Genomic DNA, 27,568 nt, shown 5'->3' on the forward strand with positions numbered 1-27,568 from the left:
GTGAGGGAGGGGAGACAGAATGGAAGAGGGAGGGAGGGAGGGGGAGACAGAATGGAAGAGGGAGGGAGGGAGGGGGAGACAGAATGGAAGAGGGAGGGAGGGAGGGAGGGGGAGACAGAATGGAAGAGGGAGGGAGGGAGGGAGGGGGAGACAGAATGGAAGAGGGAGGGAGGGAGGGAGGGGGAGACAGAATGGAAGAGGGAGGGAGGGAGGGGGAGACAGAATGGAAGAGGGAGGGAGGGAGGGGGAGACAGGAGGGAGGGGGAGACAGAAGGGAGGAGGGAGACAGAATGGAAGTAATGTCATTTAGAAAATGATGGTTCTATGTGACTTGTTACACATCATACTTCTATATACACACTGGCCAGTTTATTAGGTACACCACCACGTTCACAACTGGTTCTCTCCTACAGACAGTGAGTCACGTGGCCGTGGCTTGCTATGTAAATCAGGCAGAGACATTGTTACTGTTCGATTCAACGTTAGAATGGGCAGAACGAGTGACCTATGCGACTGAGCGTGGTGTGATCGTCGGTTCCCGGGCACGCCCGATCCAGTAGCTCAGAAACAGCCTCCTGGGCTGCGGCCGTCCTGTGAGCGAAAACAACCAGTTGATGAGAGAGGTCGAAGGAGAATGGTGCAAGCTAACAGGCGGGCCACAAACGGACAAAGAACGGCATCTTGGAACACACAACTCGTTGGTCCTTGTCATGGACGGGCTGTTGCAGCAGACAACCACACCGGGTTCCACTCCTATCAGCTAAAAACCAGAAGCAGCAGCTCCAGTGGGCAGGTGATCACAGGACAGTTGAGGAGTGGACAAACATTGCCTGGTCCAACGAATCCCAGTTCCTGTTGTGTCATGCTGATGGCAGAGTCAGGATCTGGCCTAAGCAGCAGGCTGGTGGTGTACTGGTGTGGGGAACACATTAGGTCCCTTGATACCAATTGAGCAACGATTGAATGCCATACCCCAAATAATTCAGACTGTTCTGTGGGGGGCAAAGGGTCCGACCTGGTACTAGATGGGTGGTACCTAATAAACTGGCCACTGAGTGTACAGGATATAGAAGAAGAAGAATGTGACAGGAAGTCGTACTTGCGTCTGGATGGAGATGGAATGGAAGAGAGGGGAGGAAGGGGGGAGACTGATGTCATTAAGACCATACAATGTTATGTGACTTACACTTAACTCATTCATAACATGTAGCCTACAGACATGGTATGTCGGTGTTGTGATAACATAAGTAACGATACAATCATTTTAGCAGACGCTTTATAGCGACATAAATTTAAAAGATTTCTGGAAGGTTTTCCCGGATACAGATTAGACCCGTCCTGGACAAAACATCATTACCAATTGAGAATCTCCCTTGAACATAACCTTTTAGCCCAGGCCTAGTCTTCATCTCTGTCAGGGAAACAAACCCTTAGGCTTCCTGGTCCCAGATCAACGCTATGAAACCCGGACCAATAATGTCACAGTAAATTACTACATGAGACCCTTGATGCAGGAATCAAATGGTGTTGTACCTGTAGCTTACACTAACAGAACCATGGGGAGACAGTATGTACATCCTCAACCCAACACTAACAGAACCATGGGGAGACAGTATGTACATCCTCAACCCAACACGGTATCTTAAACTAACAGTACCATGGGGAGACAGTATGTACATCCTCAACCCAACACGGTATCTTAAACTAACAGTACCATGGGGAGACAGTATGTACATCCCCAACCCAACACGGTATCTTAAACTAACAGTACCATGGGGAGACAGTATGTACATCCTCAACCCAACACTAACAGAACCATGGGGAAACAGTATGTACATCCTCAACCCAACACTAACAGTACCATGGGGAGACAGTATGTACATCCCCAACCCAACACGGTATCTTAAACTAACAGTACCATGGGGAGACAGTATGTACATCCTCAACCCAACACTAACAGAACCATGGGGAAACAGTATGTACATCCTCAACCCAACACTAACAGTACCATGGGGAGACAGTATGTACATCCTCAACCCAACACGGTATCTTAAACTAACAGTACCATGGGGAGACAGTATGTACATCCCCAACCCAACACTAACAGAACCATGGGGAGACAGTATGTACATCCTCAACCCAACACTAACAGAACCATGGGGAGACAGTATGTACATCCTCAACTCAACACTAACAGTACCATGGGGAGACAGTATGTACATCCTCAACCCAACACTAACAGTACCATGGGGAGACAGTATGTACACCCTCAACCCAACACTAACAGTACCATGGGGAGACAGTATGTACATCCTCAACCCAACACGGTATCTTAAACTAACAGTACCATGGGGAGACAGTACATCCTCAACCCAACACTAACAGAACCATGGGGAGACAGTATGTACATCCTCAACTCAACACTGACAGTACCATGGGGAGACAGTATGTACATCCTCAACCCAACACTAACAGTACCATGGGGAGACAGTATGTACACCCTCAACCCAACACTAACAGTACCATGGGGAGACAGTATGTACATCCTCAACCCAACACGGTATCTTAAACTAACAGAACCATGGGGAGACAGTACATCCTCAACCCAACACTAACAGTACCATGGGGAGACAGTATGTACATCCTCAACCCAACACGGTATCTTAAACTAACAGTACCATGGGGAGACAGTATGTACATCCTCAACCCAACACGGTATCTTAAACTAACAGTACCATGGGGAGACAGTACATCCTCAACCCAACACTAACAGTACCATGGGGAGACAGTATGTACATCCTCAACCCAACACGGTATCTTAAACTAACAGAACCATGGGGAGACAGTACACCCTCAACCCAAAACTAACAGTACCATGGGGAGACAGTATGTACATCCTCAACCCAACACGGTATCTTAAACTAACAGAACCATGGGGAGACAGTACACCCTCAACCCAAAACTAACAGTACCATGGGGAGACAGTATGTACATCCTCAACCCAACACGGTATCTTAAACTAACAGTACCATGGGGAGACAGTATGTACACCCTCAACCCAACACTGTCACTGGGCCAAATAAAACCCTTTTACTGCCAAAGAGAGGATTAGCAGGGGATATGAGAAGTGTGTATTGTCAGGTTCTGCGTAGGCAGTAGGTGCTCTCTCTCTCTCTCTCTCTCCCTTCTCTCTCTCCTCTCACACACACTTTGAGGTGGTGGTGATTCATGTTGAGATGTCTCAGTGAATGATCTCCTAGTAAAGAGACAGTTCCACAGTCCTGTTTAGTGCCAGGAATAGTAGAGTTGCTATGGCAACAGCAGCTATAAGGTAACAGTATTCTATGGGCTTTTTCACAGGAATGAAAAACAACTTGACTTGTCACTTCTGCCTCAGAAAAGGTTTAGGAGGCGAAATGTGAGAAGAAGCGAGCCAAGCGCTTCAGGAAGGGGAGAGATATATTTTAACAACCAAAAATCTCCTTGGCTGGCCTACTTTTCAGACCGTGTGTGGTAATGGTGGACCCTGTGGGAAGACAAGCATACATTTCCCTCTGGGAAGCCATGCAGTGGTAGTGGTGAGTCAGCTGAATTTAAAACACAGCCAGGAGTCAGCCCTCTAGAACAGTGTTTTACCAACTCTCAGTCTGTCCAGGAGTCAGCTGAATTTAAAACACCGCCAGGAGTCAGCCCTCTAGAACAGTGTTTACCAACTCCCAGTCTGTCCAGGAGTCAGCTGAATTTAAAACACCGCCAAGAGTCAGCCTTCTAGAACAGTGTTTACCAACTCCCAGTCTGTCCAGGAGTCAGCTGAATTTAAAACACCGCCAAGAGTCAGCCTTCTAGAACAGTGTTTACCAACTCCCAGTCTGTCCAGGAGTCAGCTGAATTTAAAACACCGCCAGGAGTCAGTCCTCTAGAACAGTGTTTACCAACTCCCAGTCTGTCCAGTAGTCAGCCCTCTAGAACAGTGTTTTACCAACTCCCAGTCTGTCCAGGAGTCAGCCCTCTAGAACAGTGTTTTACCAACTCTCAGTCTGTCCAGGAGTCAGCTGAATTTAAAACACCGCCAGGAGTCAGCCCTCTAGAACAGTGTTTACCAACTCCCAGTCTGTCCAGGAGTCAGCTGAATTTAAAACACCGCCAGGAGTCAGTCCTCTAGAACAGTGTTTACCAACTCCCAGTCTGTCCAGTAGTCAGCCCTCTAGAACAGTGTTTTACCAACTCCCAGTCTGTCCAGGAGTCAGTCCTCTAGAACAGTGTTTACCAACTCCCAGTCTGTCCAGTAGTCAGCCCTCTAGAACAGTGTTTTACCAACTCCCAGTCTGTCCAGGAGTCAGCTGAATTTAAAACACCGCCAGGAGTCAGCCCTCTAGAACAGTGTTTACCAACTCCCAGTCTGTCCAGGAGTCAGCTGAATTTAAAACACCGCCAGGAGTCAGTCCTCTAGAACAGTGTTTTACCAACTCCCAGTCTGTCCAGGAGTCAGCTGAATTTAAAACACCGCCAGGAGTCAGCCCTCTAGAACAGTGTTTTACCAACTCCCAGTCTGTCCAGGAGTCAGCTGAATTTAAAACACCGCCAGGAGTCAGCCCTCTAGAACAGTGTTTTACCAACTCCCAGTCTGTCCAGGAGTCAGCCCTCTAGAACAGTGTTTTACCAACTCCCAGTCTGTCCAGGAGTCAGCTGAATTTAAAACACCGCCAGGAGTCAGCCCTCTAGAACAGTGTTTTACCAACTCCCAGTCTGTCCAGGAGTCAGCCCTCTAGAACAGTGTTTTACCAACTCCCAGTCTGTCCAGGAGTCAGCCCTCTAGAACAGTGTTTTACCAACTCCCAGTCTGTCCAGGAGTCAGCCCTCTAGAACAGTGTTTTACCAACTCTCAGTCTGTCCAGGAGTCAGCTGAATTTAAAACACCGCCAGGAGTCAGCCCTCTAGAACAGTGTTTACCAACTCCCAGTCTGTCCAGGAGTCAGCCCTCTAGAACAGTGTTTTACCAACTCCCAGTCTGTCCAGGAGTCAGCCCTCTAGAACAGTGTTTTACCAACTCCCAGTCTGTCCAGGAGTCAGCCCTCTAGAACAGTGTTTTACCAACTCCCAGTCTGTCCAGGAGTCAGCCCTCTAGAACAGTGTTTTACCAACTCCCAGTCTGTCCAGGAGTCAGCCCTCTAGAACAGTGTTTTACCAACTCCCAGTCTGTCCAGGAGTCAGCCCTCTAGAACAGTGTTTTACCAACTCTCAGTCTGTCCAGGAGTCAGCTGAATTTAAAACACCGCCAGGAGTCAGCCCTCTAGAACAGTGTTTACCAACTCCCAGTCTGTCCAGGAGTCAGCCCTCTAGAACAGTGTTTTACCAACTCCCAGTCTGTCCAGGAGTCAGCCCTCTAGAACAGTGTTTTACCAACTCCCAGTCTGTCCAGGAGTCAGCCCTCTAGAACAGTGTTTTACCAACTCCCAGTCTGTCCAGGAGTCAGCCCTCTAGAACAGTGTTTTACCAACTCCCAGTCTGTCCAGGAGTCAGCCCTCTAGAACAGTGAAAGGCCCTGTTTGAGGACTCAAAATGTTCCCTTTTTCTTGTTGTGATTGTAGTGTGTTGGGGGCCTCAGTCTGTGCAGGCTTGTGTTTCAAACCAGAACGCACACGCCGGATTCAACTATCAACTTCTCCTCTGGGTCATTCAGATGGGATTGTGTGGGGCTAAAACAAATCATCGTAAAACTGACTATCCTACCGATCCTTGACTTCGGCGATGTCATTTACAAAATTGCCTCCAACACTCACAAATCACAAATTGGATGCAGTCTATCACAGTGCCATCCGTTTTGTCACCAAAGCCCCATATACTACCCACCACTGCGACCTGTATGCTCTCGTTGGCTGCCCCTCGCTTCATATTCGTCGCCAAACCCACTGGCTCCAGGTCATCTATAAGTCTTTGCTAGGTAAAGCCCCGCCTTATCTCAGCTCACTGGTCACCATAGCAATACCCAGCCGTAGCACGCGCTCCAGCAGGTATATTTCACTGGTCACCATAGCAACACCCACCTGTAGCACACGCTCCAGCAGGTATATTTCACTGGTCACCATAGCAACACCCACCTGTAGCACACGCTCCAGCAGGTATATTTCACTGGTCACCATAGCAACACCCACCTGTAGCACGCGCTCCAGCAGGTATATTTCACTGGTCACCATAGCAACACCCACCTGTAGCACGCGCTCCAGCAGGTATATTTCACTGGTCACCATAGCAACACCCACCCGTAGCACGTGCTCCAGCAGGTATATTTCACTGGTCACCATAGCAACACCCACCCGTAGCACGTGCTCCAGCAGGTATATTTCACTGGTCATCCACAAAGCCAACACCTCCTTTGGCCGCCTTTCCTTCCAGTTCTCTGCTGCCAATGACTGGAACGAACTGCAAAAATCACTGAAGCTGGAGACATATCTCCCTCACTAACTTTAAGCACCAGCTGTCAGAGCAGCTCACAGATCATTGCACCTGTACACAGCCCATCTTTAAATAGCCCATCCAACTACCTCATCCCCATATTGTTTTTATTTTTTTGGTCCTTTGCACCCCAGTATCTCTACTTGCACATTCATCTTCTGCACATCTATCACTCCAGTGTTTAATTGCTAAGTTGTAATTACTTCGCCACTATGGCCTATTTATTGCCTAACCTCCCTAATCTTACTTCATTTGCACACACTGTATATATACTTTTTCTATTGTGTTAATGACTGTATGTTTGTTTTATTCCATGTGTAACTCTGTGTTGTTGTTTGTGTCGCACTGCTTTGCTTTATCTTGGCCAGGTCGCAGTTGTGAATGAGAACTTGTTCTCAACTGGCCTACCTGGTTAAATAAAGGTGAAATAAATTAATACAAATTACAACAGGTTGAGAATCGCTTGTGTAACCTATCAAAGCAGTCCGTTACCTGGAGGGAGGACAGGTTGGTTCCTTCCCGGTAACAGTTAGTGATAGCTAGGTTAGAGGGATAGGTTAGCGTTAGGGATTCTCACCTGGACAGCTTGGTTCCTTCCCGGTAACAGTTAGTGATAGCTAGGTTAGAGGGTTAGGTCAGTGTTAGGGATTCTCACCTGGATGGGTTGGTTCCTTCCCGGTAACAGTTAGTGATAGCTAGGTTAGAGGGTTAGGTCAGTGTTAGGGATTCTCACCTGGATGGGTTGGTTCCTTCCCGGTAACAGTTAGTGATAGCTAGGTTAGAGGGTTAGGTTAGCGTTAGGGATTCTCACCTGGATGGGTTGGTTCCTTCCTGGTAACAGTTAGTGATAGCTAGGTTAGAGGGTTAGGTCAGTGTTAGGGATTCTCACCTGGATGGGTTGGTTCCTTCCCGGTAACAGTTAGTGATAGCTAGGTTAGAGGGTTAGGTCAGTGTTAGGGATTCTCACCTGGACGGGTCGGTTCCTTCCTGGTAACAGTTAGTGATAGCTAGGTTAGAGGGTTAGGTCAGCGTTAGGGATTCTCACTCGGATGGGTTGAGTTTAGGGTTGAACAGGGATGTGGACATTAAGCTGGGGTTAGGGACCATGCACCAGGACGTGTTGGCTCCTCCCAGGTAAGAATTAGTGATAGGTTAGGGGTCAGGTAAGGTTATGGGTTAAGGTTTCTCACCTGGATGGCGTGAGGACATGTCTCATGCACCAGGACGTGTTGGCTCCTCCCAGGTAGGAGTTTCTCTGAGTATCTTCATAGGCCACTCCAATCCTGTACTCTGTGTCCTCGTCCAGTTCCACCTCCCAGTAATGTCTGCCTCTCACAGGGATCAGGTCCCCTAACACAGCTACACACCTGGACCAAACACACAGGCATACAATATACACTATCAGAGGGAGGCGACACCAACACACACCTACACAGTACACACACCTGGACCAAACACACAGGCATACAATATACACTATCAGAGAGAGGAGACACACCTGGACCAAACACACACGCATACAATATACACTATCAGAGAGAGGAGACACACCTGGAACAAACACACACGCATACAATATACACTATCAGAGAGAGGAGACACCTACACACACCTACACAGCTACACACCTGGACCAAACACACAGGCATACAATATACACTATCAGAGAGAGGAGACACACCTGGACCAAACACACACGCATACAATATACACTATCAGAGAGAGGAGACACACCTGGACCAAACACACACGCATACAATATACACTATCAGAGAGAGGAGACACCTACACACACCTACACAGCTACACACCTGGACCAAACACACAGGCATACAATATACACTATCAGAGAGAGGAGACACACCTGGACCAAACACACAGGCATACAATATACACTATCAGAGAGAGGAGACACACCTGGACCAAACACACAGGCATACAATATACACTATCAGAGAGAGGAGACACACCTGGACCAAACACACAGGCATACAATATACACTATCAGAGGGAGGAGACACACCTGGACCAAACACACAGGCATACAATATACACTATCAGAGGGAGGCGACACCTACACACACCTGGACCAAACACACACGCATACAATATACACTATCAGAGGGAGGAGACACAGCTGGACCAAACACACAGGCATACAATATACACTATCAGAGGGAGGAGACACAGCTACACACCTGGACCAAACACACACTATACACTATCAGAGGGAGGAGACACAGCTACACACACCTACACAGCTACACACCTGGACCAAACACACACGCATACAATATACACTATCAGAGGGAGGAGACACACCTGGACCAAACACACACGCATACAATATACACTATCAGAGGGAGGAGACACAGCTACACACACCTACACAGCTACACACACCTGGACCAAACACACAGGCATACAATATACACTATCAGAGAGAGGAGACACCTACACACACCTACACAGCTACACACCTGGACCAAACACACAGGCATACAATATACACTATCAGAGAGAGGAGACACCTACACACACCTACACAGCTACACACCTGGACCAAACACACACGCATACAATATACACTATCAGAGAGAGGAGACACACCTGGACCAAACACACAGGCATACAATATACACTATCAGAGGGAGGAGACACACCTGGACCAAACACACACTATACACTATCAGAGGGAGGCGACACACCTGGACCAAACACACAGGCATACAATATACACTATCAGAGGGAGGAGACACACCTGGACCAAACACACACTATACACTATCAGAGGGAGGAGACACACCTGGACCAAACACACAGGCATACAATATACACTATCAGAGAGAGGAGACACAGCTACACACACCTACACAGCTACACACCTGGACCAAACACACAGGCATACAATATACACTATCAGAGAGAGGAGACACACCTGGACCAAACACACAGGCATACAATATACACTATCAGAGGGAGGCGACACCTACACACACCTACACAGCTACACACCTGGACCAAACACACACGCATACAATATACACTATCAGAGAGAGGAGACACACCTGGACCAAACACACACTATACACTATCAGAGGGAGGCGACACCTACACACACCTACACAGCTACACACCTGGACCAAACACACAGGCATACAATATACACTATCAGAGGGAGGAGACACACCTGGACCAAACACACAGGCATACAATATACACTATCAGAGGGAGGAGACACACCTGGACCAAACACACACTATACACTATCAGAGGGAGGAGACACAGCTGGACCAAACACACAGGCATACAATATACACTATCAGAGGGAGGAGACACAGCTGGACCAAACACACAGGCATACAATATACACTATCAGAGGGAGGAGACACAGCTGGACCAAACACACAGGCATACAATATACACTATCAGAGAGAGGAGACACAGCTACACACCTGGACCAAACACACAGGCATACAATACACACTATCAGAGAGAGGAGACACAGCTGGACCAAACACACTGTTGTAACTTTAATGTGTTACAGAGTTAATGTTTAAGTTTATTCTTTGAGCTGTATCTAAAGATATTTCTTTAGATTTATTTGCATATGTAATTGTATTGGGTTGTGTTGAATTACGCTTTTTGACTGCAAGTCCCAGAATGCCTTGCGAGAGGAATGAGTGATAACGCGCCAATTATGTGCAGGTGCGGGTGATTGTGGCTGACTTTCCGATAGCATCTTACCTGCATTGCTCTGTACCAAAACAATTGTTGTTAAATGTAACGTAAACAAGTATTCTTACTAAAATAAGCTTTCGTATCAAACCCGACGTCCCGAGTCATTACTAAGAAGTTAGTTAATCTAAAAGTTTGGTGCCGAAACCCGGGATATGAGCTGCGACGAAGAAGTGGCTGAAATGGCTGAGGAGGAACGTCGGCATGAAGCAGAAAGAATGAGACGAAAGCGGGGTACCATTCGAGGCGCAACAACGCGGATTTTGAATCAGATTGACGTGGAAATATCCCAGTCAAATCCGGATACCGATCACTTGAGTACATTGTTGGAATTGCTATCCGCTAAGGAGGACAGTTTGTTTGAGCTCGATCGTGGAATTGAACAGTTAACGCCATTGGACGGATTGGAGGCAGAGATTGCATGCACGGAGGATTACAAAGAACGCATTATCATGCTGAAGAGCCGTGCACAAAGAGTGATAACGAAGAAACAGGACGTCAATCCACTACCAGCCCGGGTGAGTGACGCTAACTCAAACATATCACAGAGACAATCAGTAAGGCTACCGAAGTTGATTATTGAGAAATTCTATGGAGATGTCAGTATGTGGCAGGAGTTTTGGAGCCAATATGAGACTGCTATTCACAACAATGATTCACTGTGTAAAAAAGAGAAGTTTACCTATCTGAAAACATATCTCACTGGACCAGCTGCAAAGGCAGTAGCAGGACTGATGTTAACAGACATGAACTATGATAATGCAATCGCTCTACTCAAGAGCAGATTTGGAAGGAAAGATCTTGTGATTAGTGCTCATATGTCAAAGCTGCTGAATCTCACACCTGTGAAGAAATCCTCTGATCTAAATGCATTGAGGCAGCTATATGATGAATGTGAAATTCAGATTAGGAGCCTGGAATCACTGGGTGTAATGTCAGAAACCTATGGAAGCCTACTATGCCCAATCTTACTGCAGATGATTCCAGAGGACATAGCTCTTGACTATAGTCGTCAGAGGGGAGTAGATGATGAATGGAAAGTGTCTGAGATTATCAGTTTCCTACAGAAAGAGGTTCAGAGCAGGGAGAGAGCGCTACAAATGACAAGATCATACAACCAACAGAAAGAGAGCAAACCATGGAACAAGTCATGCTTCTCCAATGAAATGAAAACAAAAAGACCCAACATGCCCTCTGCTGCAGCACTGCATACAACCAGCCAGAAGGAACAACAAACGTGTCTATTTTGTGACAGTGCAGACCACAAATCAGAAAACTGCACTGACTACAATATTGCTACACGCAAAGAGAAACTAAAGAACATGGGAAGATGCTTTGTATGTTTAGGACAGAGACACATAGCAAAATTCTGTAAAGTCAAAGATGTGTCATGTGCAACATGTGGAAGCAGACATCACATTGCGGTTTGTACCAGTAAGAGGAGGGAGGTGCAACCCCCTACTGTTTCTGTAGATGCTGTTGTTTCCTCAGTTATTCCCCATTCAGTGAAGATGAAGCCAGATGGACAGAACACTGTGTTGCTACAAACGGCAAAGGCATGGGTAGAAGGCCCATCGGGCAGGAAGATAGCTCGTTGCTTACTAGATGGAGGCAGTCAGAGAAGCTTCATACATGAAAACCTTGTGAAGGGCTTGAAGCTACCAGTAATCAGACAAGAGGCACTCACTCTTCACACGTTTGGCTCCTCTGCCCCAGCAACGTCCCAACGCAACACAGTGAAAGTCATCTTGGAGAATGTCTGGGACAAACAGCAGAGAATAGAGATAGAGGCAATTGAAACCCCACAAGTGTGCACAGCTGTGATGAAGGTTCCTGGTGAACGGATTCAGTATGAGCTCAGTAAAAGGGGACTGCAGCTCGCAGACTTTCCAGGAGATGACAATGATCCTGAACTCTCTGTCCTGATAGGAGCAGACTACTACTGGCAGATAGTATCAGGCAGAGTGGAGCGACTGACGGAGACGCTAGTTGCTTTAGAGAGCACCTTTGGATGGTCGGTGCAGGGACCCGTGTCCATGTCAAGTGTCGCCGAGGCAACTTGCATGTTCATCCCACTTGATGAAGACACACTAGTCTCCAAGCAATTGCATGCATTCTGGGAGCTTGAGTCTCTGGGTATTCTAAGCGAGAAAACACATAACTCAGAGGAAACCGAGGCTCTACAAAGGTTTGAGGAAACAACCACCTTCAAAGATGGGCGATACCATGTGGAGTTGCCATGGAAACGAGAAATGCCAGAACTCCAAGACAACTATAGAATCGCCAAGAAACGGTTTGAATGTCTGAAGAAAAGGCTGAAGAAGGATGTGACGTTGTACAGCAGATACAATGAAGTAGTAGAAGACTACTTACAACAAGATATGGCAGAGGACGTGCCCAAGGACAACGCATCAAGTGCAGACAACGTAAAATACTACTTACCTCACCATGCAGTACTCAGAGAAGATAAGGTGACAACAAAACTGAGAGTGGTGTTTGATGCCTCGTCCCATGAAGATGGCTGTCCATCTCTCAATGACTGTCTACTCACAGGACCGAACCTGAATCCGGATCTGCTCAGCGTTCTGATAAAGTTCAGACTACATGAGATCGCATTCATGGCAGACATCAAGAAAGCTTTCCTGCAGATATCCCTAGCAGAGAGAGACAGAGACGCCGTGAGATTTCTATGGCTCACTGGCCCACCAAGGGGAGAAAATGAAGAGGAGCTGCGTGTGCTGAGGATGAAAAGAGTGGTATTTGGAGCTTCCCCAAGTCCATTTTTGCTGGCAGCTACAATCAGGAAGCACCTGAAACAATATGAAACAGAACAACCAGAAGTTGTAGAGATACTGAGAGAGTCACTCTACGTAGATGACTTCATTGCAAGTTCACGCAATGTTGAAGAGGCTTACCTTGTGACAACAACTGCAAAGCGAATGCTGTCGAATGCAGGCATGGACCTCTGCAAATGGATGACCAATTCTCCTGAATTGAAAACAAAATGGGAGGAGAGTACGACAACTGACCACCCGTTGACGTTACAAACACAAGGAGTAGTGCTGAAGGTTTTAGGTTTAGTATGGAGGCCGGAAACGGATGACTTTGTGTTTGACCTCAGGCCGCTACTGAGCATTCTAAAGCAAAAGGAAAACACAAAGAGAAGTGTTCTGCAGTCGTCTGCACGTATCTTCGACCCTCTTGGTTTCTTAACTCCCTTCACCATCAGGATCAAGTGCATGTTCCAGGAAATGTGGGAGAGGGGACTCAGCTGGGACGAAGAATTACCACCTGATCTGACACGAGAATGGCAACAGTGGTGTTCAGAACTACCCCAGTTACACCAGCTCACCATACCAAGGTGGTACAGAACAGACATGCGGCCACAGAATAACCACACCCTGAAACTACACGTGTTCTGTGATGCAAGTGAAAGGGCTTACAGTGCAGTAGCTTACTTGCAAGGTGAGTCACAAGACAGGGAAACAACAAGTCTAGTCGCATCCAAGTCCAGGGTAGCCCCACTTAAGAAAATGACGCTGCCACGCCTGGAGCTCATGGGAGCTGTGATTGGAGCGAGACTAGCAAACAACTTGATGACCACACTGAAAATGGAAGAAAAACAGATTAACATGTGGACAGACTCGATGATCGTGCTGCATTGGATTTGCAGCTCAGCTCAGAAATGGAAACAGTTTGTTGCGAACAGAGTGACGGAGATCCAGTCCTTGACCAATCCAGAGTCATGGTCACATATTGAAGGAAAACTAATCCAGCTGACCTCCCTACAAGAGGACAAACTGTTAGAAACTTGACACAGAGCGAGCTATGGTGGAATGGACCCAGAATTCTGACATCACCCAATCAGTCCGAAGAGACTGATGATAACAAGGTTCCGGAAGAGGTGAATATAGAACTCAAGTCCAGTTGCCAGGTTACTGTACAACTCGCAGCAAACAGCACAGACAGCACTGAACCTGTGTTGGAGCTTGAAAGGTACAGCAAACTGAAAAGAGTGTTCAGAGTCACCGCCTGGATAAAGAGATTCATAGCCAATGCTCGTACAACCATAAAGATGCAAGGTGAACTGACTGCTGACGAACTGTTCGATGCAGAAAAGTACTGGATTAAGGTAACACAACAACAGAGTTTCGGACAGGAGATCAAACTACTGAAGGCAGGAAAAAGCCTAAACAATGACTGTAAAATCAGAGAACTGAAACCTTTCCTGGACGAACACGAACTACTCAGTGTAGGAGGAAGACTGCAACAGTCCAACTTCACATTCAGAGAGCAGCACCCATGGGTTCTGCCCAATAAGTCCAGATACTCAGAAATGCTGATACAGTACCAACATGAGAAGGTGATGCATTCTGGAGCAAGTAACACTCAGCACCCAACGTTAAACAAGGGGGAAATGACACGCAGATGGAAGTACAGGCAGAGACTTGTGACCAGTTTCTGGAACAGTTGGCGAAGGGACTACTTGCTGGATCTAAAGTCAGCACACCGCTGTGACACACCACAGCCCACCCCACTGAAAGCGGGTGACGTTGTACTCATTGGAGAAGATAACCTACCCAGACAAACCTGGAAACTAGGAAAGATTGAGGAACTGTTTCCAGGCCGAGATGGCTTAGTTAGATCATGTTCAGTTCGTACTGCTTCAGGGACTTTGTTGAGGAGACCTATTCAGTTGATATACTGCCTAGAGATCTAGATGAACACAATTGTTCATCGGGGGGGAGGATGTTGTAACTTTAATGTGTTACAGAGTTAATGTTTAAGTTTATTCTTTGAGCTGTATCTAAAGATATTTCTTTAGATTTATTTGCATATGTAATTGTATTGGGTTGTGTTGAATTACGCTTTTTGACTGCAAGTCCCAGAATGCCTTGCGAGAGGAATGAGTGATAACGCGCCAATTATGTGCAGGTGCGGGTGATTGTGGCTGACATTCCGATAGCATCTTACCTGCATTGCTCTGTACCAAAACAATTGTTGTTAAATGTAACGTAAACAAGTATTCTTACTAAAATAAGCTTTCGTATCAAACCCGACGTCCCGAGTCATTACTAAGAAGTTAGTTAATCTAAGACACACAGGCATACAATATACACTATCAGAGGGAGGAGACACCTACACACACCTACACAGCTACACACCTGGACCAAACACACAGGCATACAATATACACTATCAGAGAGAGGAGACACCTACACACACCTACACAGCTACACACCTGGACCAAACACACAGGCATACAATATACACTATCAGAGAGAGGAGACACCTACACACACCTACACAGCTACACACCTGGACCAAACACACAGGCATACAATACACACTATCAGAGGGAGGAGACACCTACACACACCTACACAGCTACACACCTGGACCAAACACACAGGCATACAATATACACTATCAGAGGGAGGAGACACCTACACACAGCTACACACCTGGACCAAACACACAGGCATACAATATACACTATCAGAGAGAGGAGACACAGCTGGACCAAACACACAGGCATACAATATACACTATCAGAGGGAGGAGACACAGCTACACACCTGGACCAAACACACACTATACACTATCAGAGGGAGGAGACACAGCAACACACCTGGACCAAACACACAGGCATACAATATACACTATCAGAGGGAGAAGACACAGCTACACACCTGGACCAAACACACACTATACACTATCAGAGGGAGGAGACACAGCTACACACCTGGACCAAACACACACTATACACTATCAGAGGGAGGAGACACAGCTACACACCTGGACCAAACACACACTATACACTATCAGAGGGAGGAGACACACCTGGACCAAACACACACGCATACAATATACACTATCAGAGAGAGGAGACACACCTGGACCAAACACACAGGCATACAATATACACTATCAGAGGGAGGAGACACACCTGGACCAAACACACAGGCATACAATATACACTATCAGAGAGAGGAGACACACCTGGACCAAACACACACGCATACAATATACACTATCAGAGGGAGGAGACACAGCTACACACACCTACACAGTACACACACCTGGACCAAACACACACGCATACAATATACACTATCAGAGGGAGGAGACACAGCTACACACCTGGACCAAACACACACGCATACAATATACACTATCAGAGGGAGGAGACACAGCTACACACCTGGACCAAACACACACGCATACAATATACACTATCAGAGGGAGGAGACACAGCTACACACCTGGACCAAACACACACTATACACTATCAGAGGGAGGAGACACAGCTACACACCTGGACCAAACACACACTATAAACTATCAGAGGGAGGAGACACAGCTACACACCTGGACCAAACACACACTATACACTATCAGAGGGAGGAGACACACCTGGACCAAACACACAGGCATACAATATACACTATCAGAGAGAGGAGACACACCTGGACCAAACACACAGGCATACAATATACACTATCAGAGGGAGGAGACACAGCTACACACCTGGACCAAACACACACGCATACAATATACACTATCAGAGGGAGGAGACACAGCTACACACCTGGACCAAACACACACGCATACAATATACACTATCAGAGGGAGGAGACACAGCTACACACCTGGACCAAACACACACTATACACTATCAGAGGGAGGAGACACAGCTACACACCTGGACCAAACACACACTATAAACTATCAGAGGGAGGAGACACAGCTACACACCTGGACCAAACACACACTATACACTATCAGAGGGAGGAGACACACCTGGACCAAACACACACGCATACAATATACACTATCAGAGAGAGGAGACACACCTGGACCAAACACACAGGCATACAATATACACTATCAGAGGGAGGAGACACACCTGGACCAAACACACAGGCATACAATATACACTATCAGAGAGAGGAGACACACCTGGACCAAACACACATGCATACAATATACACTATCAGAGAGAGGAGACACAGCTGGACCAAACACACAGGCATACAATATACACTATCAGAGGGAGGAGACACACCTGGACCAAACACACACGCATACAATATACACTATCAGAGAGAGGAGACACACCTGGACCAAACACACAGGCATACAATATACACTATCAGAGGGAGGAGACACACCTGGACCAAACACACAGGCATACAATATACACTATCAGAGAGAGGAGACACACCTGGACCAAACACACACGCATACAATATACACTATCAGAGGGAGGAGACACAGCTACACACACCTACACAGTACACACACCTGGACCAAACACACACGCATACAATATACACTATCAGAGGGAGGAGACACAGCTACACACACCTACACAGCTACACACCTGGACCAAACACACAGGCATACAATATACACTATCAGAGAGAGGAGACACACCTGGACCAAACACACAGGCATACAATATACACTATCAGAGAGAGGAGACACACCTGGACCAAACACACAGGCATACAATATACACTATCAGAGGGAGGAGACACAGCTACACACCTGGACCAAACACACACGCATACAATATACACTATCAGAGGGAGGAGACACAGCTACACACCTGGACCAAACACACACGCATACAATATACACTATCAGAGGGAGGAGACACAGCTACACACCTGGACCAAACACACACTATACACTATCAGAGGGAGGAGACACAGCTACACACCTGGACCAAACACACACTATAAACTATCAGAGGGAGGAGACACAGCTACACACCTGGACCAAACACACACTATACACTATCAGAGGGAGGAGACACACCTGGACCAAACACACAGGCATACAATATACACTATCAGAGGGAGGAGACACACCTGGACCAAACACACAGGCATACAATATACACTATCAGAGAGAGGAGACACACCTGGACCAAACACACAGGCATACAATATACACTATCAGAGAGAGGAGACACACCTGGACCAAACACACAGGCATACAATATACACTATCAGAGGGAGGAGACACACCTGGACCAAACACACAGGCATACAATATACACTATCAGAGAGAGGAGACACACCTGGACCAAACACACATGCATACAATATACACTATCAGAGGGAGGAGACACAGCTACACACACCTACACAGTACACACACCTGGACCAAACACACACGCATACAATATACACTATCAGAGGGAGGAGACACAGCTACACACACCTACACAGCTACACACCTGGACCAAACACACAGGCATACAATATACACTATCAGAGAGAGGAGACACACCTGGACCAAACACACAGGCATACAATATACACTATCAGAGGGAGGAGACACCTACACACACCTACACAGCTACACACACCTGGACCAAACACACAGGCATACAATATACACTATCAGAGAGAGGAGACACACCTGGACCAAACACACAGGCATACAATATACACTATCAGAGGGAGGAGACACACCTGGACCAAACACACAGGCATACAATATACACTATCAGAGAGAGGAGACACACCTGGACCAAACACACAGGCATACAATATACACTATCAGAGAGAGGAGACACACCTGGACCAAACACACAGGCATACAATATACACTATCAGAGAGAGGAGACACACCTGGACCAAACACACACGCATACAATATACACTATCAGAGGGAGGAGACACAGCTACACACCTGGACCAAACACACACGCATACAATATACACTATCAGAGAGAGGAGACACACCTGGACCAAACACACACGCATACAATATACACTATCAGAGAGAGGAGACACACCTGGACCAAACACACACGCATACAATATACACTATCAGAGGGAGGAGACACAGCTACACACCTGGACCAAACACACACGCATACAATATACACTATCAGAGGGAGGAGACACAGCTACACACCTGGACCAAACACACACTATACACTATCAGAGGGAGGAGACACAGCTACACACCTGGACCAAACACACACTATACACTATCAGAGGGAGGAGACACACCTGGACCAAACACACAGGCATACAATATACACTATCAGAGGGAGGCGACACCTACACACACCTACACAGCTACACACCTGGACCAAACACACAGGCATACAATATACACTATCAGAGAGAGGAGACACAGCTGGACCAAACACACAGGCATACAATATACACTATCAGAGAGAGGAGACACACCTGGACCAAACACACACGCATACAATATACACTATCAGAGAGAGGAGACACCTACACACACCTACACAGCTACACACCTGGACCAAACACACAGGCATACAATATACACTATCAGAGGGAGGAGACACAGCTACACACCTGGACCAAACACACAGGCATACAATATACACTATCAGAGGGAGGCGACACCTACACACACCTACACAGCTACACACCTGGACCAAACACACAGGCATACAATATACACTATCAGAGAGAGGAGACACAGCTGGACCAAACACACAGGCATACAATATACACTATCAGAGAGAGGAGACACAGCTACACACCTGGACCAAACACACACTATACACTATCAGAGGGAGGAGACACAGCTACACACAGCACAAATCTACACACACCTACACAGTACACACTCCTACACACAACTACACACAGCACAAATCTACACACACACAGTACACACACCTACACACAGCACAAATCTACACACACACAGTACACACACCTACACACAGCACAAATCTACACACACCTACACAGTACACACTCCTACACACAACTACACACAACACAAATCAACACACACACAGTACACACTCCTACAAACAACTACACACAACACAAATCTACACACACAAGGTACACACTCCTACACACAACTACACACAGCACAAATCTACACACACACAGTACACACCACACTATCACGGGATGAGTACACTCCCATTTTCAGATGTTTCATTTTGAAAGCTACAGTAAATCTCCATGTCATTAACAGATCTCTATTAGCTGAGGTGTTCAGCAGGTGTTAAACCTGGTTGGTTTGTCTACCTGGCGAAGGTGTTGTCGTCGAAGGTCATGGCAGAGAGCGGGAGCTCCTCGTCGCCGTAGAACATGGAGAAGCCGTCCTCAGAGATGGACAGACAGGGGTGGGCTGTGTCCTGCAGCAGGTGGAAGACGGTTCCTACACACACAGTAACAACCTCACTGTCTGGCCTTGACAACTATAAAACACACAGTAACAACCTCACTGTCTGGCCTTGACAACTATAAAACACACAGTAACAACCTCACTGTCTGGCCTTGACAACTATAAAACACACAGTAACAACCTCACTGTCTGGCCTTGACAACTATAAAACACACAGTAACAACCTCACTGTCTGGCCTTGACAACTATAAAACACACAGTAACAACCTCACTGTCTGGCCTTGACAACTATAAAACACACAGTAACAACCTCACTGTCTGGCCTTGACAACTATAAAACACACAGTAACAACCTCACTGTCTGGCCTTGACAACTATAAAACACACAGTAACAACCTCACTGTCTGGTCTGACAACTATAAAACACACAGTAACAACCTCACTGTCTGGCCTTGACAACTATAAAACACACAGTAACAACCTCACTGTCTGGTCTTGACAACTATAAAACACACAGTAACAACAACCTCACTGTCTGGCCTTGACAACTATAAAACACACAGTAACAACCTCACTGTCTGGTCTTGACAACTATAAAACACACAGTAACAACCTCACTGTCTGGTCTGACAACTATAAAACACACAGTAACAACCTCACTGTCTGGTCTTGACAACTATAAAACACACAGTAACAACAACCTCACTGTCTGGTCTTGACAACTATAAAACACACAGTAACAACAACCTCACTGTCTGGCCTTGACAACTATAAAACACACAGTAACAACCTCATTGTCTGGCCTTGACAACTATAAAACACACAGTAACAACCTCACTGTCTGGCCTTGACAACTATAAAACACACAGTAACAACCTCACTGTCTGGCCTTGACAACTATAAAACACACAGTAACAACCTCACTGTCTGGCCTTGACAACTATAAAACACAGTAACAACCTCACTGTCTGGCCTTGACAACTATAAAACACAGTAACAACCTCACTGTCTGGCCTTGACAACTATACAACACACAGTAACAACCTCACTGTCTGGCCTTGACAACTATAAAACACACAGTAACAACCTCACTGTCTGGCCTTGACAACTATAAAACACACAGTAACAACCTCACTGTCTGGTCTTGACAACTATAAAACACACAGTAACAACCTCACTGTCTGGCCTTGACAACTATAAAACACACAGTAACAACCTCACTGTCTGGCCTTGACAACTATAAAACACACAGTAACAACCTCACTGTCTGGCCTTGACAACTATAAAACACACAGTAACAACCTCACTGTCTGGCCTTGACAACTATAAAACACACAGTAACAACCTCACTGTCTGGCCTTGACAACTATAAAACACACAGTAACAACCTCACTGTCTGGTCTTGACAACTATAAAACACACAGTAACAACCTCACTGTCTGGCCTTGACAACTATAAAACACACAGTAACAACCTCACTGTCTGGTCTTGACAACTATAAAACACACAGTAACAACCTCACTGTCTGGCCTTGACAACTATAAAACACACAGTAACAACCTCACTGTCTGGCCTTGACAACTATAAAACACACAGTAACAACCTCACTGTCTGGCCTTGACAACTATAAAACACACAGTAACAACCTCACTGTCTGGCCTTGACAACTATAAAACACACAGTAACAACCTCACTGTCTGGCCTTGACAACTATAAAACACACAGTAACAACCTCACTGTCTGGCCTTGACAACTATAAAACACACAGTAACAACCTCACTGTCTGGCCTTGACAACTATAAAACACACAGTAACAACCTCACTGTCTGGTCTTGACAACTATAAAACACACAGTAACAACCTCACTGTCTGGCCTTGACAACTATAAAACACACAGTAACAACCTCACTGTCTGGTCTTGACAACTATAAAACACACAGTAACAACCTCACTGTCTGGTCTTGACAACTATAAAACACACAGTAACAACCTCACTGTCTGGCCTTGACAACTATAAAACACACAGTAACAACCTCACTGTCTGGCCTTGACAACTATAAAACACACAGTAACAACCTCACTGTCTGGCCTTGACAACTATAAAACACACAGTAACAACCTCACTGTCTGGTCTTGACAACTATAAAACACACAGTAACAACCTCACTGTCTGGCCTTGACAACTATAAAACACACAGTAACAACCTCACTGTCTGGCCTTGACAACTATAAAACACACAGTAACAACCTCACTGTCTGGTCTTGACAACTATAAAACACACAGTAACAACCTCACTGTCTGGCCTTGACAACTATAAAACACACAGTAACAACCTCACTGTCTGGTCTTGACAACTATAAAACACACAGTAACAACCTCACTGTCTGGCCTTGACAACTATAAAACACACAGTAACAACCTCACTGTCTGGCCTTGACAACTATAAAACACACAGTAACAACCTCACTGTCTGGCCTTGACAACTATAAAACACACAGTAACAACCTCACTGTCTGGCCTTGACAACTATAAAACACACAGTAACAACCTCACTGTCTGGCCTTGACAACTATAAAACACACAGTAACAACCTCACTGTCTGGCCTTGACATCTATAAAACACACAGTAACAACCTCACTGTCTGGCCTTGACAACTATAAAACACACAGTAACAACCTCACTGTCTGGCCTTGACAACTATAAAACACACAGTAACAACCTCACTGTCTGGCCTTGACAACTATAAAACACACAGTAACAACCTCACTGTCTGGCCTTGACATCTATAAAACACACAGTAACAACCTCACTGTCTGGCCTTGACAACTATAAAACACACAGTAACAACCTCACTGTCTGGCCTTGACAACTATAAAACACACAGTAACAACCTCACTGTCTGGTCTTGACATCTATAAAACACACAGTAACAACCTCACTGTCTGGTCTTGACAACTATAAAACACACAGTAACAACCTCACTGTCTGGTCTTGACAACTATACAACACACAGTAACAACCTCACTGTCTGGCCTTGACAACTATAAAACACACAGTAACAACCTCACTGTCTGGCCTTGACAACTATAAAACACACAGTAACAACCTCACTGTCTGGCCTTGACAACTATAAAACACACAGTAACAACCTCACTGTCTGGCCTTGACAACTATAAAACACACAGTAACAACCTCACTGTCTGGCCTTGACAACTATAAAACACACAGTAACAACCTCACTGTCTGGCCTTGACAACTATAAAACACACAGTAACAACCTCACTGTCTGGCCTTGACAACTATAAAACACACAGTAACAACCTCACTGTCTGGCCTTGACAACTATAAAACACACAGTAACAACCTCACTGTCTGGCCTTGACAACTATAAAACACACAGTAACAACCTCACTGTCTGGCCTTGACAACTATAAAACACACAGTAACAACAACCTCACTGTCTGGCCTTGACAACTATAAAACACACAGTAACAACCTCACTGTCTGGTCTTGACAACTATAAAACACAGTAACAACCTCACTGTCTGGTCTTGACAACTATAAAACACACAGTAACAACCTCACTGTCTGGCCTTGACAACTATAAAACACACAGTAACAACCTCACTGTCTGGTCTTGACAACTATAAAACACACAGTAACAACCTCACTGTCTGGCCTTGACAACTATAAAACACACAGTAACAACCTCACTGTCTGGCCTTGACAACTATAAAACACACAGTAACAACCTCACTGTCTGGCCTTGACAACTATAAAACACACAGTAACAACCTCACTGTCTGGCCTTGACAACTATAAAACACACAGTAACAACCTCACTGTCTGGCCTTGACAACTATAAAACACACAGTAACAACCTCACTGTCTGGCCTTGACAACTATAAAACACACAGTAACAACCTCACTGTCTGGTCTTGACATCTATAAAACACACAGTAACAACCTCACTGTCTGGCCTTGACAACTATAAAACACACAGTAACAACCTCACTGTCTGGCCTTGACAACTATAAAACACACAGTAACAACCTCACTGTCTGGCCTTGACAACTATAAAACACACAGTAACAACCTCACTGTCTGGTCTTGACATCTATAAAACACACAGTAACAACCTCACTGTCTGGCCTTGACAACTATAAAACACACAGTAACAACCTCACTGTCTGGCCTTGACAACTATAAAACACACAGTAACAACCTCACTGTCTGGCCTTGACAACTATAAAACACACAGTAACAACCTCACTGTCTGGCCTTGACAACTATAAAACACACAGTAACAACCTCACTGTCTGGCCTTGACAACTATAAAACACACAGTAACAACCTCACTGTCTGGCCTTGACATCTATAAAACACACAGTAACAACCTCACTGTCTGGTCTTGACAACTATAAAACACACAGTAACAACCTCACTGTCTGGCCTTGACAACTATAAAACACACAGTAACAACCTCACTGTCTGGCCTTGACAACTATAAAACACACAGTAACAACCTCACTGTCTGGCCTTGACAACTATAAAACACACAGTAACAACCTCACTGTCTGGTCTTGACAACTATAAAACACACAGTAACAACCTCACTGTCTGGCCTTGACAACTATAAAACACACAGTAACAACCTCACTGTCTGGTCTTGACAACTATAAAACACACAGTAACAACCTCACTGTCTGGCCTTGACAACTATAAAACACACAGTAACAACCTCACTGTCTGGCCTTGACAACTATAAAACACACAGTAACAACCTCACTGTCTGGCCTTGACAACTATAAAACACACAGTAACAACCTCACTGTCTGGCCTTGACAACTATAAAACACACAGTAACAACCTCACTGTCTGGCCTTGACAACTATAAAACACACAGTAACAACCTCACTGTCTGGCCTTGACAACTATAAAACACACAGTAACAACCTCACTGTCTGGCCTTGACAACTATAAAACACACAGTAACAACCTCACTGTCTGGCCTTGACAACTATAAAACACACAGTAACAACCTCACTGTCTGGCCTTGACAACTATAAAACACACAGTAACAACCTCACTGTCTGGCCTTGACAACTATAAAACACACAGTAACAACCTCACTGTCTGGTCTGACAACTATAAAACACACAGTAACAACCTCACTGTCTGGCCTTGACAACTATAAAACACACAGTAACAACCTCACTGTCTGGTCTTGACAACTATAAAACACACAGTAACAACAACCTCACTGTCTGGCCTTGACAACTATAAAACACACAGTAACAACCTCACTGTCTGGTCTTGACAACTATAAAACACACAGTAACAACCTCACTGTCTGGTCTGACAACTATAAAACACACAGTAACAACCTCACTGTCTGGTCTTGACAACTATAAAACACACAGTAACAACAACCTCACTGTCTGGTCTTGACAACTATAAAACACACAGTAACAACAACCTCACTGTCTGGCCTTGACAACTATAAAACACACAGTAACAACCTCATTGTCTGGCCTTGACAACTATAAAACACACAGTAACAACCTCACTGTCTGGCCTTGACAACTATAAAACACACAGTAACAACCTCACTGTCTGGCCTTGACAACTATAAAACACACAGTAACAACCTCACTGTCTGGCCTTGACAACTATAAAACACAGTAACAACCTCACTGTCTGGCCTTGACAACTATAAAACACAGTAACAACCTCACTGTCTGGCCTTGACAACTATACAACACACAGTAACAACCTCACTGTCTGGCCTTGACAACTATAAAACACACAGTAACAACCTCACTGTCTGGCCTTGACAACTATAAAACACACAGTAACAGCCTCACTGTCTGGTCTTGACAACTATAAAACACACAGTAACAACCTCACTGTCTGGCCTTGACAACTATAAAACACACAGTAACAACCTCACTGTCTGGCCTTGACAACTATAAAACACACAGTAACAACCTCACTGTCTGGCCTTGACAACTATAAAACACACAGTAACAACCTCACTGTCTGGCCTTGACAACTATAAAACACACAGTAACAACCTCACTGTCTGGCCTTGACAACTATAAAACACACAGTAACAACCTCACTGTCTGGTCTTGACAACTATAAAACACACAGTAACAACCTCACTGTCTGGCCTTGACAACTATAAAACACACAGTAACAACCTCACTGTCTGGTCTTGACAACTATAAAACACACAGTAACAACCTCACTGTCTGGCCTTGACAACTATAAAACACACAGTAACAACCTCACTGTCTGGCCTTGACAACTATAAAACACACAGTAACAACCTCACTGTCTGGCCTTGACAACTATAAAACACACAGTAACAACCTCACTGTCTGGCCTTGACAACTATAAAACACACAGTAACAACCTCACTGTCTGGCCTTGACAACTATAAAACACACAGTAACAACCTCACTGTCTGGCCTTGACAACTATAAAACACACAGTAACAACCTCACTGTCTGGCCTTGACAACTATAAAACACACAGTAACAACCTCACTGTCTGGTCTTGACAACTATAAAACACACAGTAACAACCTCACTGTCTGGCCTTGACAACTATAAAACACACAGTAACAACCTCACTGTCTGGTCTTGACAACTATAAAACACACAGTAACAACCTCACTGTCTGGTCTTGACAACTATAAAACACACAGTAACAACCTCACTGTCTGGCCTTGACAACTATAAAACACACAGTAACAACCTCACTGTCTGGCCTTGACAACTATAAAACACACAGTAACAACCTCACTGTCTGGCCTTGACAACTATAAAACACACAGTAACAACCTCACTGTCTGGTCTTGACAACTATAAAACACACAGTAACAACCTCACTGTCTGGCCTTGACAACTATAAAACACACAGTAACAACCTCACTGTCTGGCCTTGACAACTATAAAACACACAGTAACAACCTCACTGTCTGGTCTTGACAACTATAAAACACACAGTAACAACCTCACTGTCTGGCCTTGACAACTATAAAACACACAGTAACAACCTCACTGTCTGGTCTTGACAACTATAAAACACACAGTAACAACCTCACTGTCTGGCCTTGACAACTATAAAACACACAGTAACAACCTCACTGTCTGGCCTTGACAACTATAAAACACACAGTAACAACCTCACTGTCTGGCCTTGACAACTATAAA

At 45.5% G+C, this 27,568-nt stretch overlaps 1 protein-coding gene across 5 annotated transcripts in view; it reads right to left on the minus strand.

Annotated features, from left to right (window-relative positions):
• Positions 1-27,568, minus strand: part of fsd2 (fibronectin type III and SPRY domain containing 2) — a 56,775-nt gene that overhangs the window by 712 nt on the left and 28,495 nt on the right. For all 5 annotated transcript variants that reach the window (XM_090223189.1, XM_090223186.1, XM_090223187.1 and 2 more), the window contains 2 exons: positions 20,244-20,376; positions 7,644-7,820 (listed from right to left, as the gene is read on the minus strand). In XM_090223189.1, coding sequence (XP_090079315.1) covers positions 7,644-7,820; positions 20,244-20,376 — 310 coding nt within the window. The remainder of the gene's footprint in view (positions 1-7,643; positions 7,821-20,243; positions 20,377-27,568) is intronic.

The sequence above is a fragment of the Oncorhynchus mykiss genome, chromosome 26 (assembly GCF_057628025.1).
Source record: "Oncorhynchus mykiss isolate SJ-2025 chromosome 26, ASM5762802v1, whole genome shotgun sequence".
Classification (NCBI taxonomy): Eukaryota; Metazoa; Chordata; class Actinopteri; order Salmoniformes; family Salmonidae; genus Oncorhynchus; species Oncorhynchus mykiss.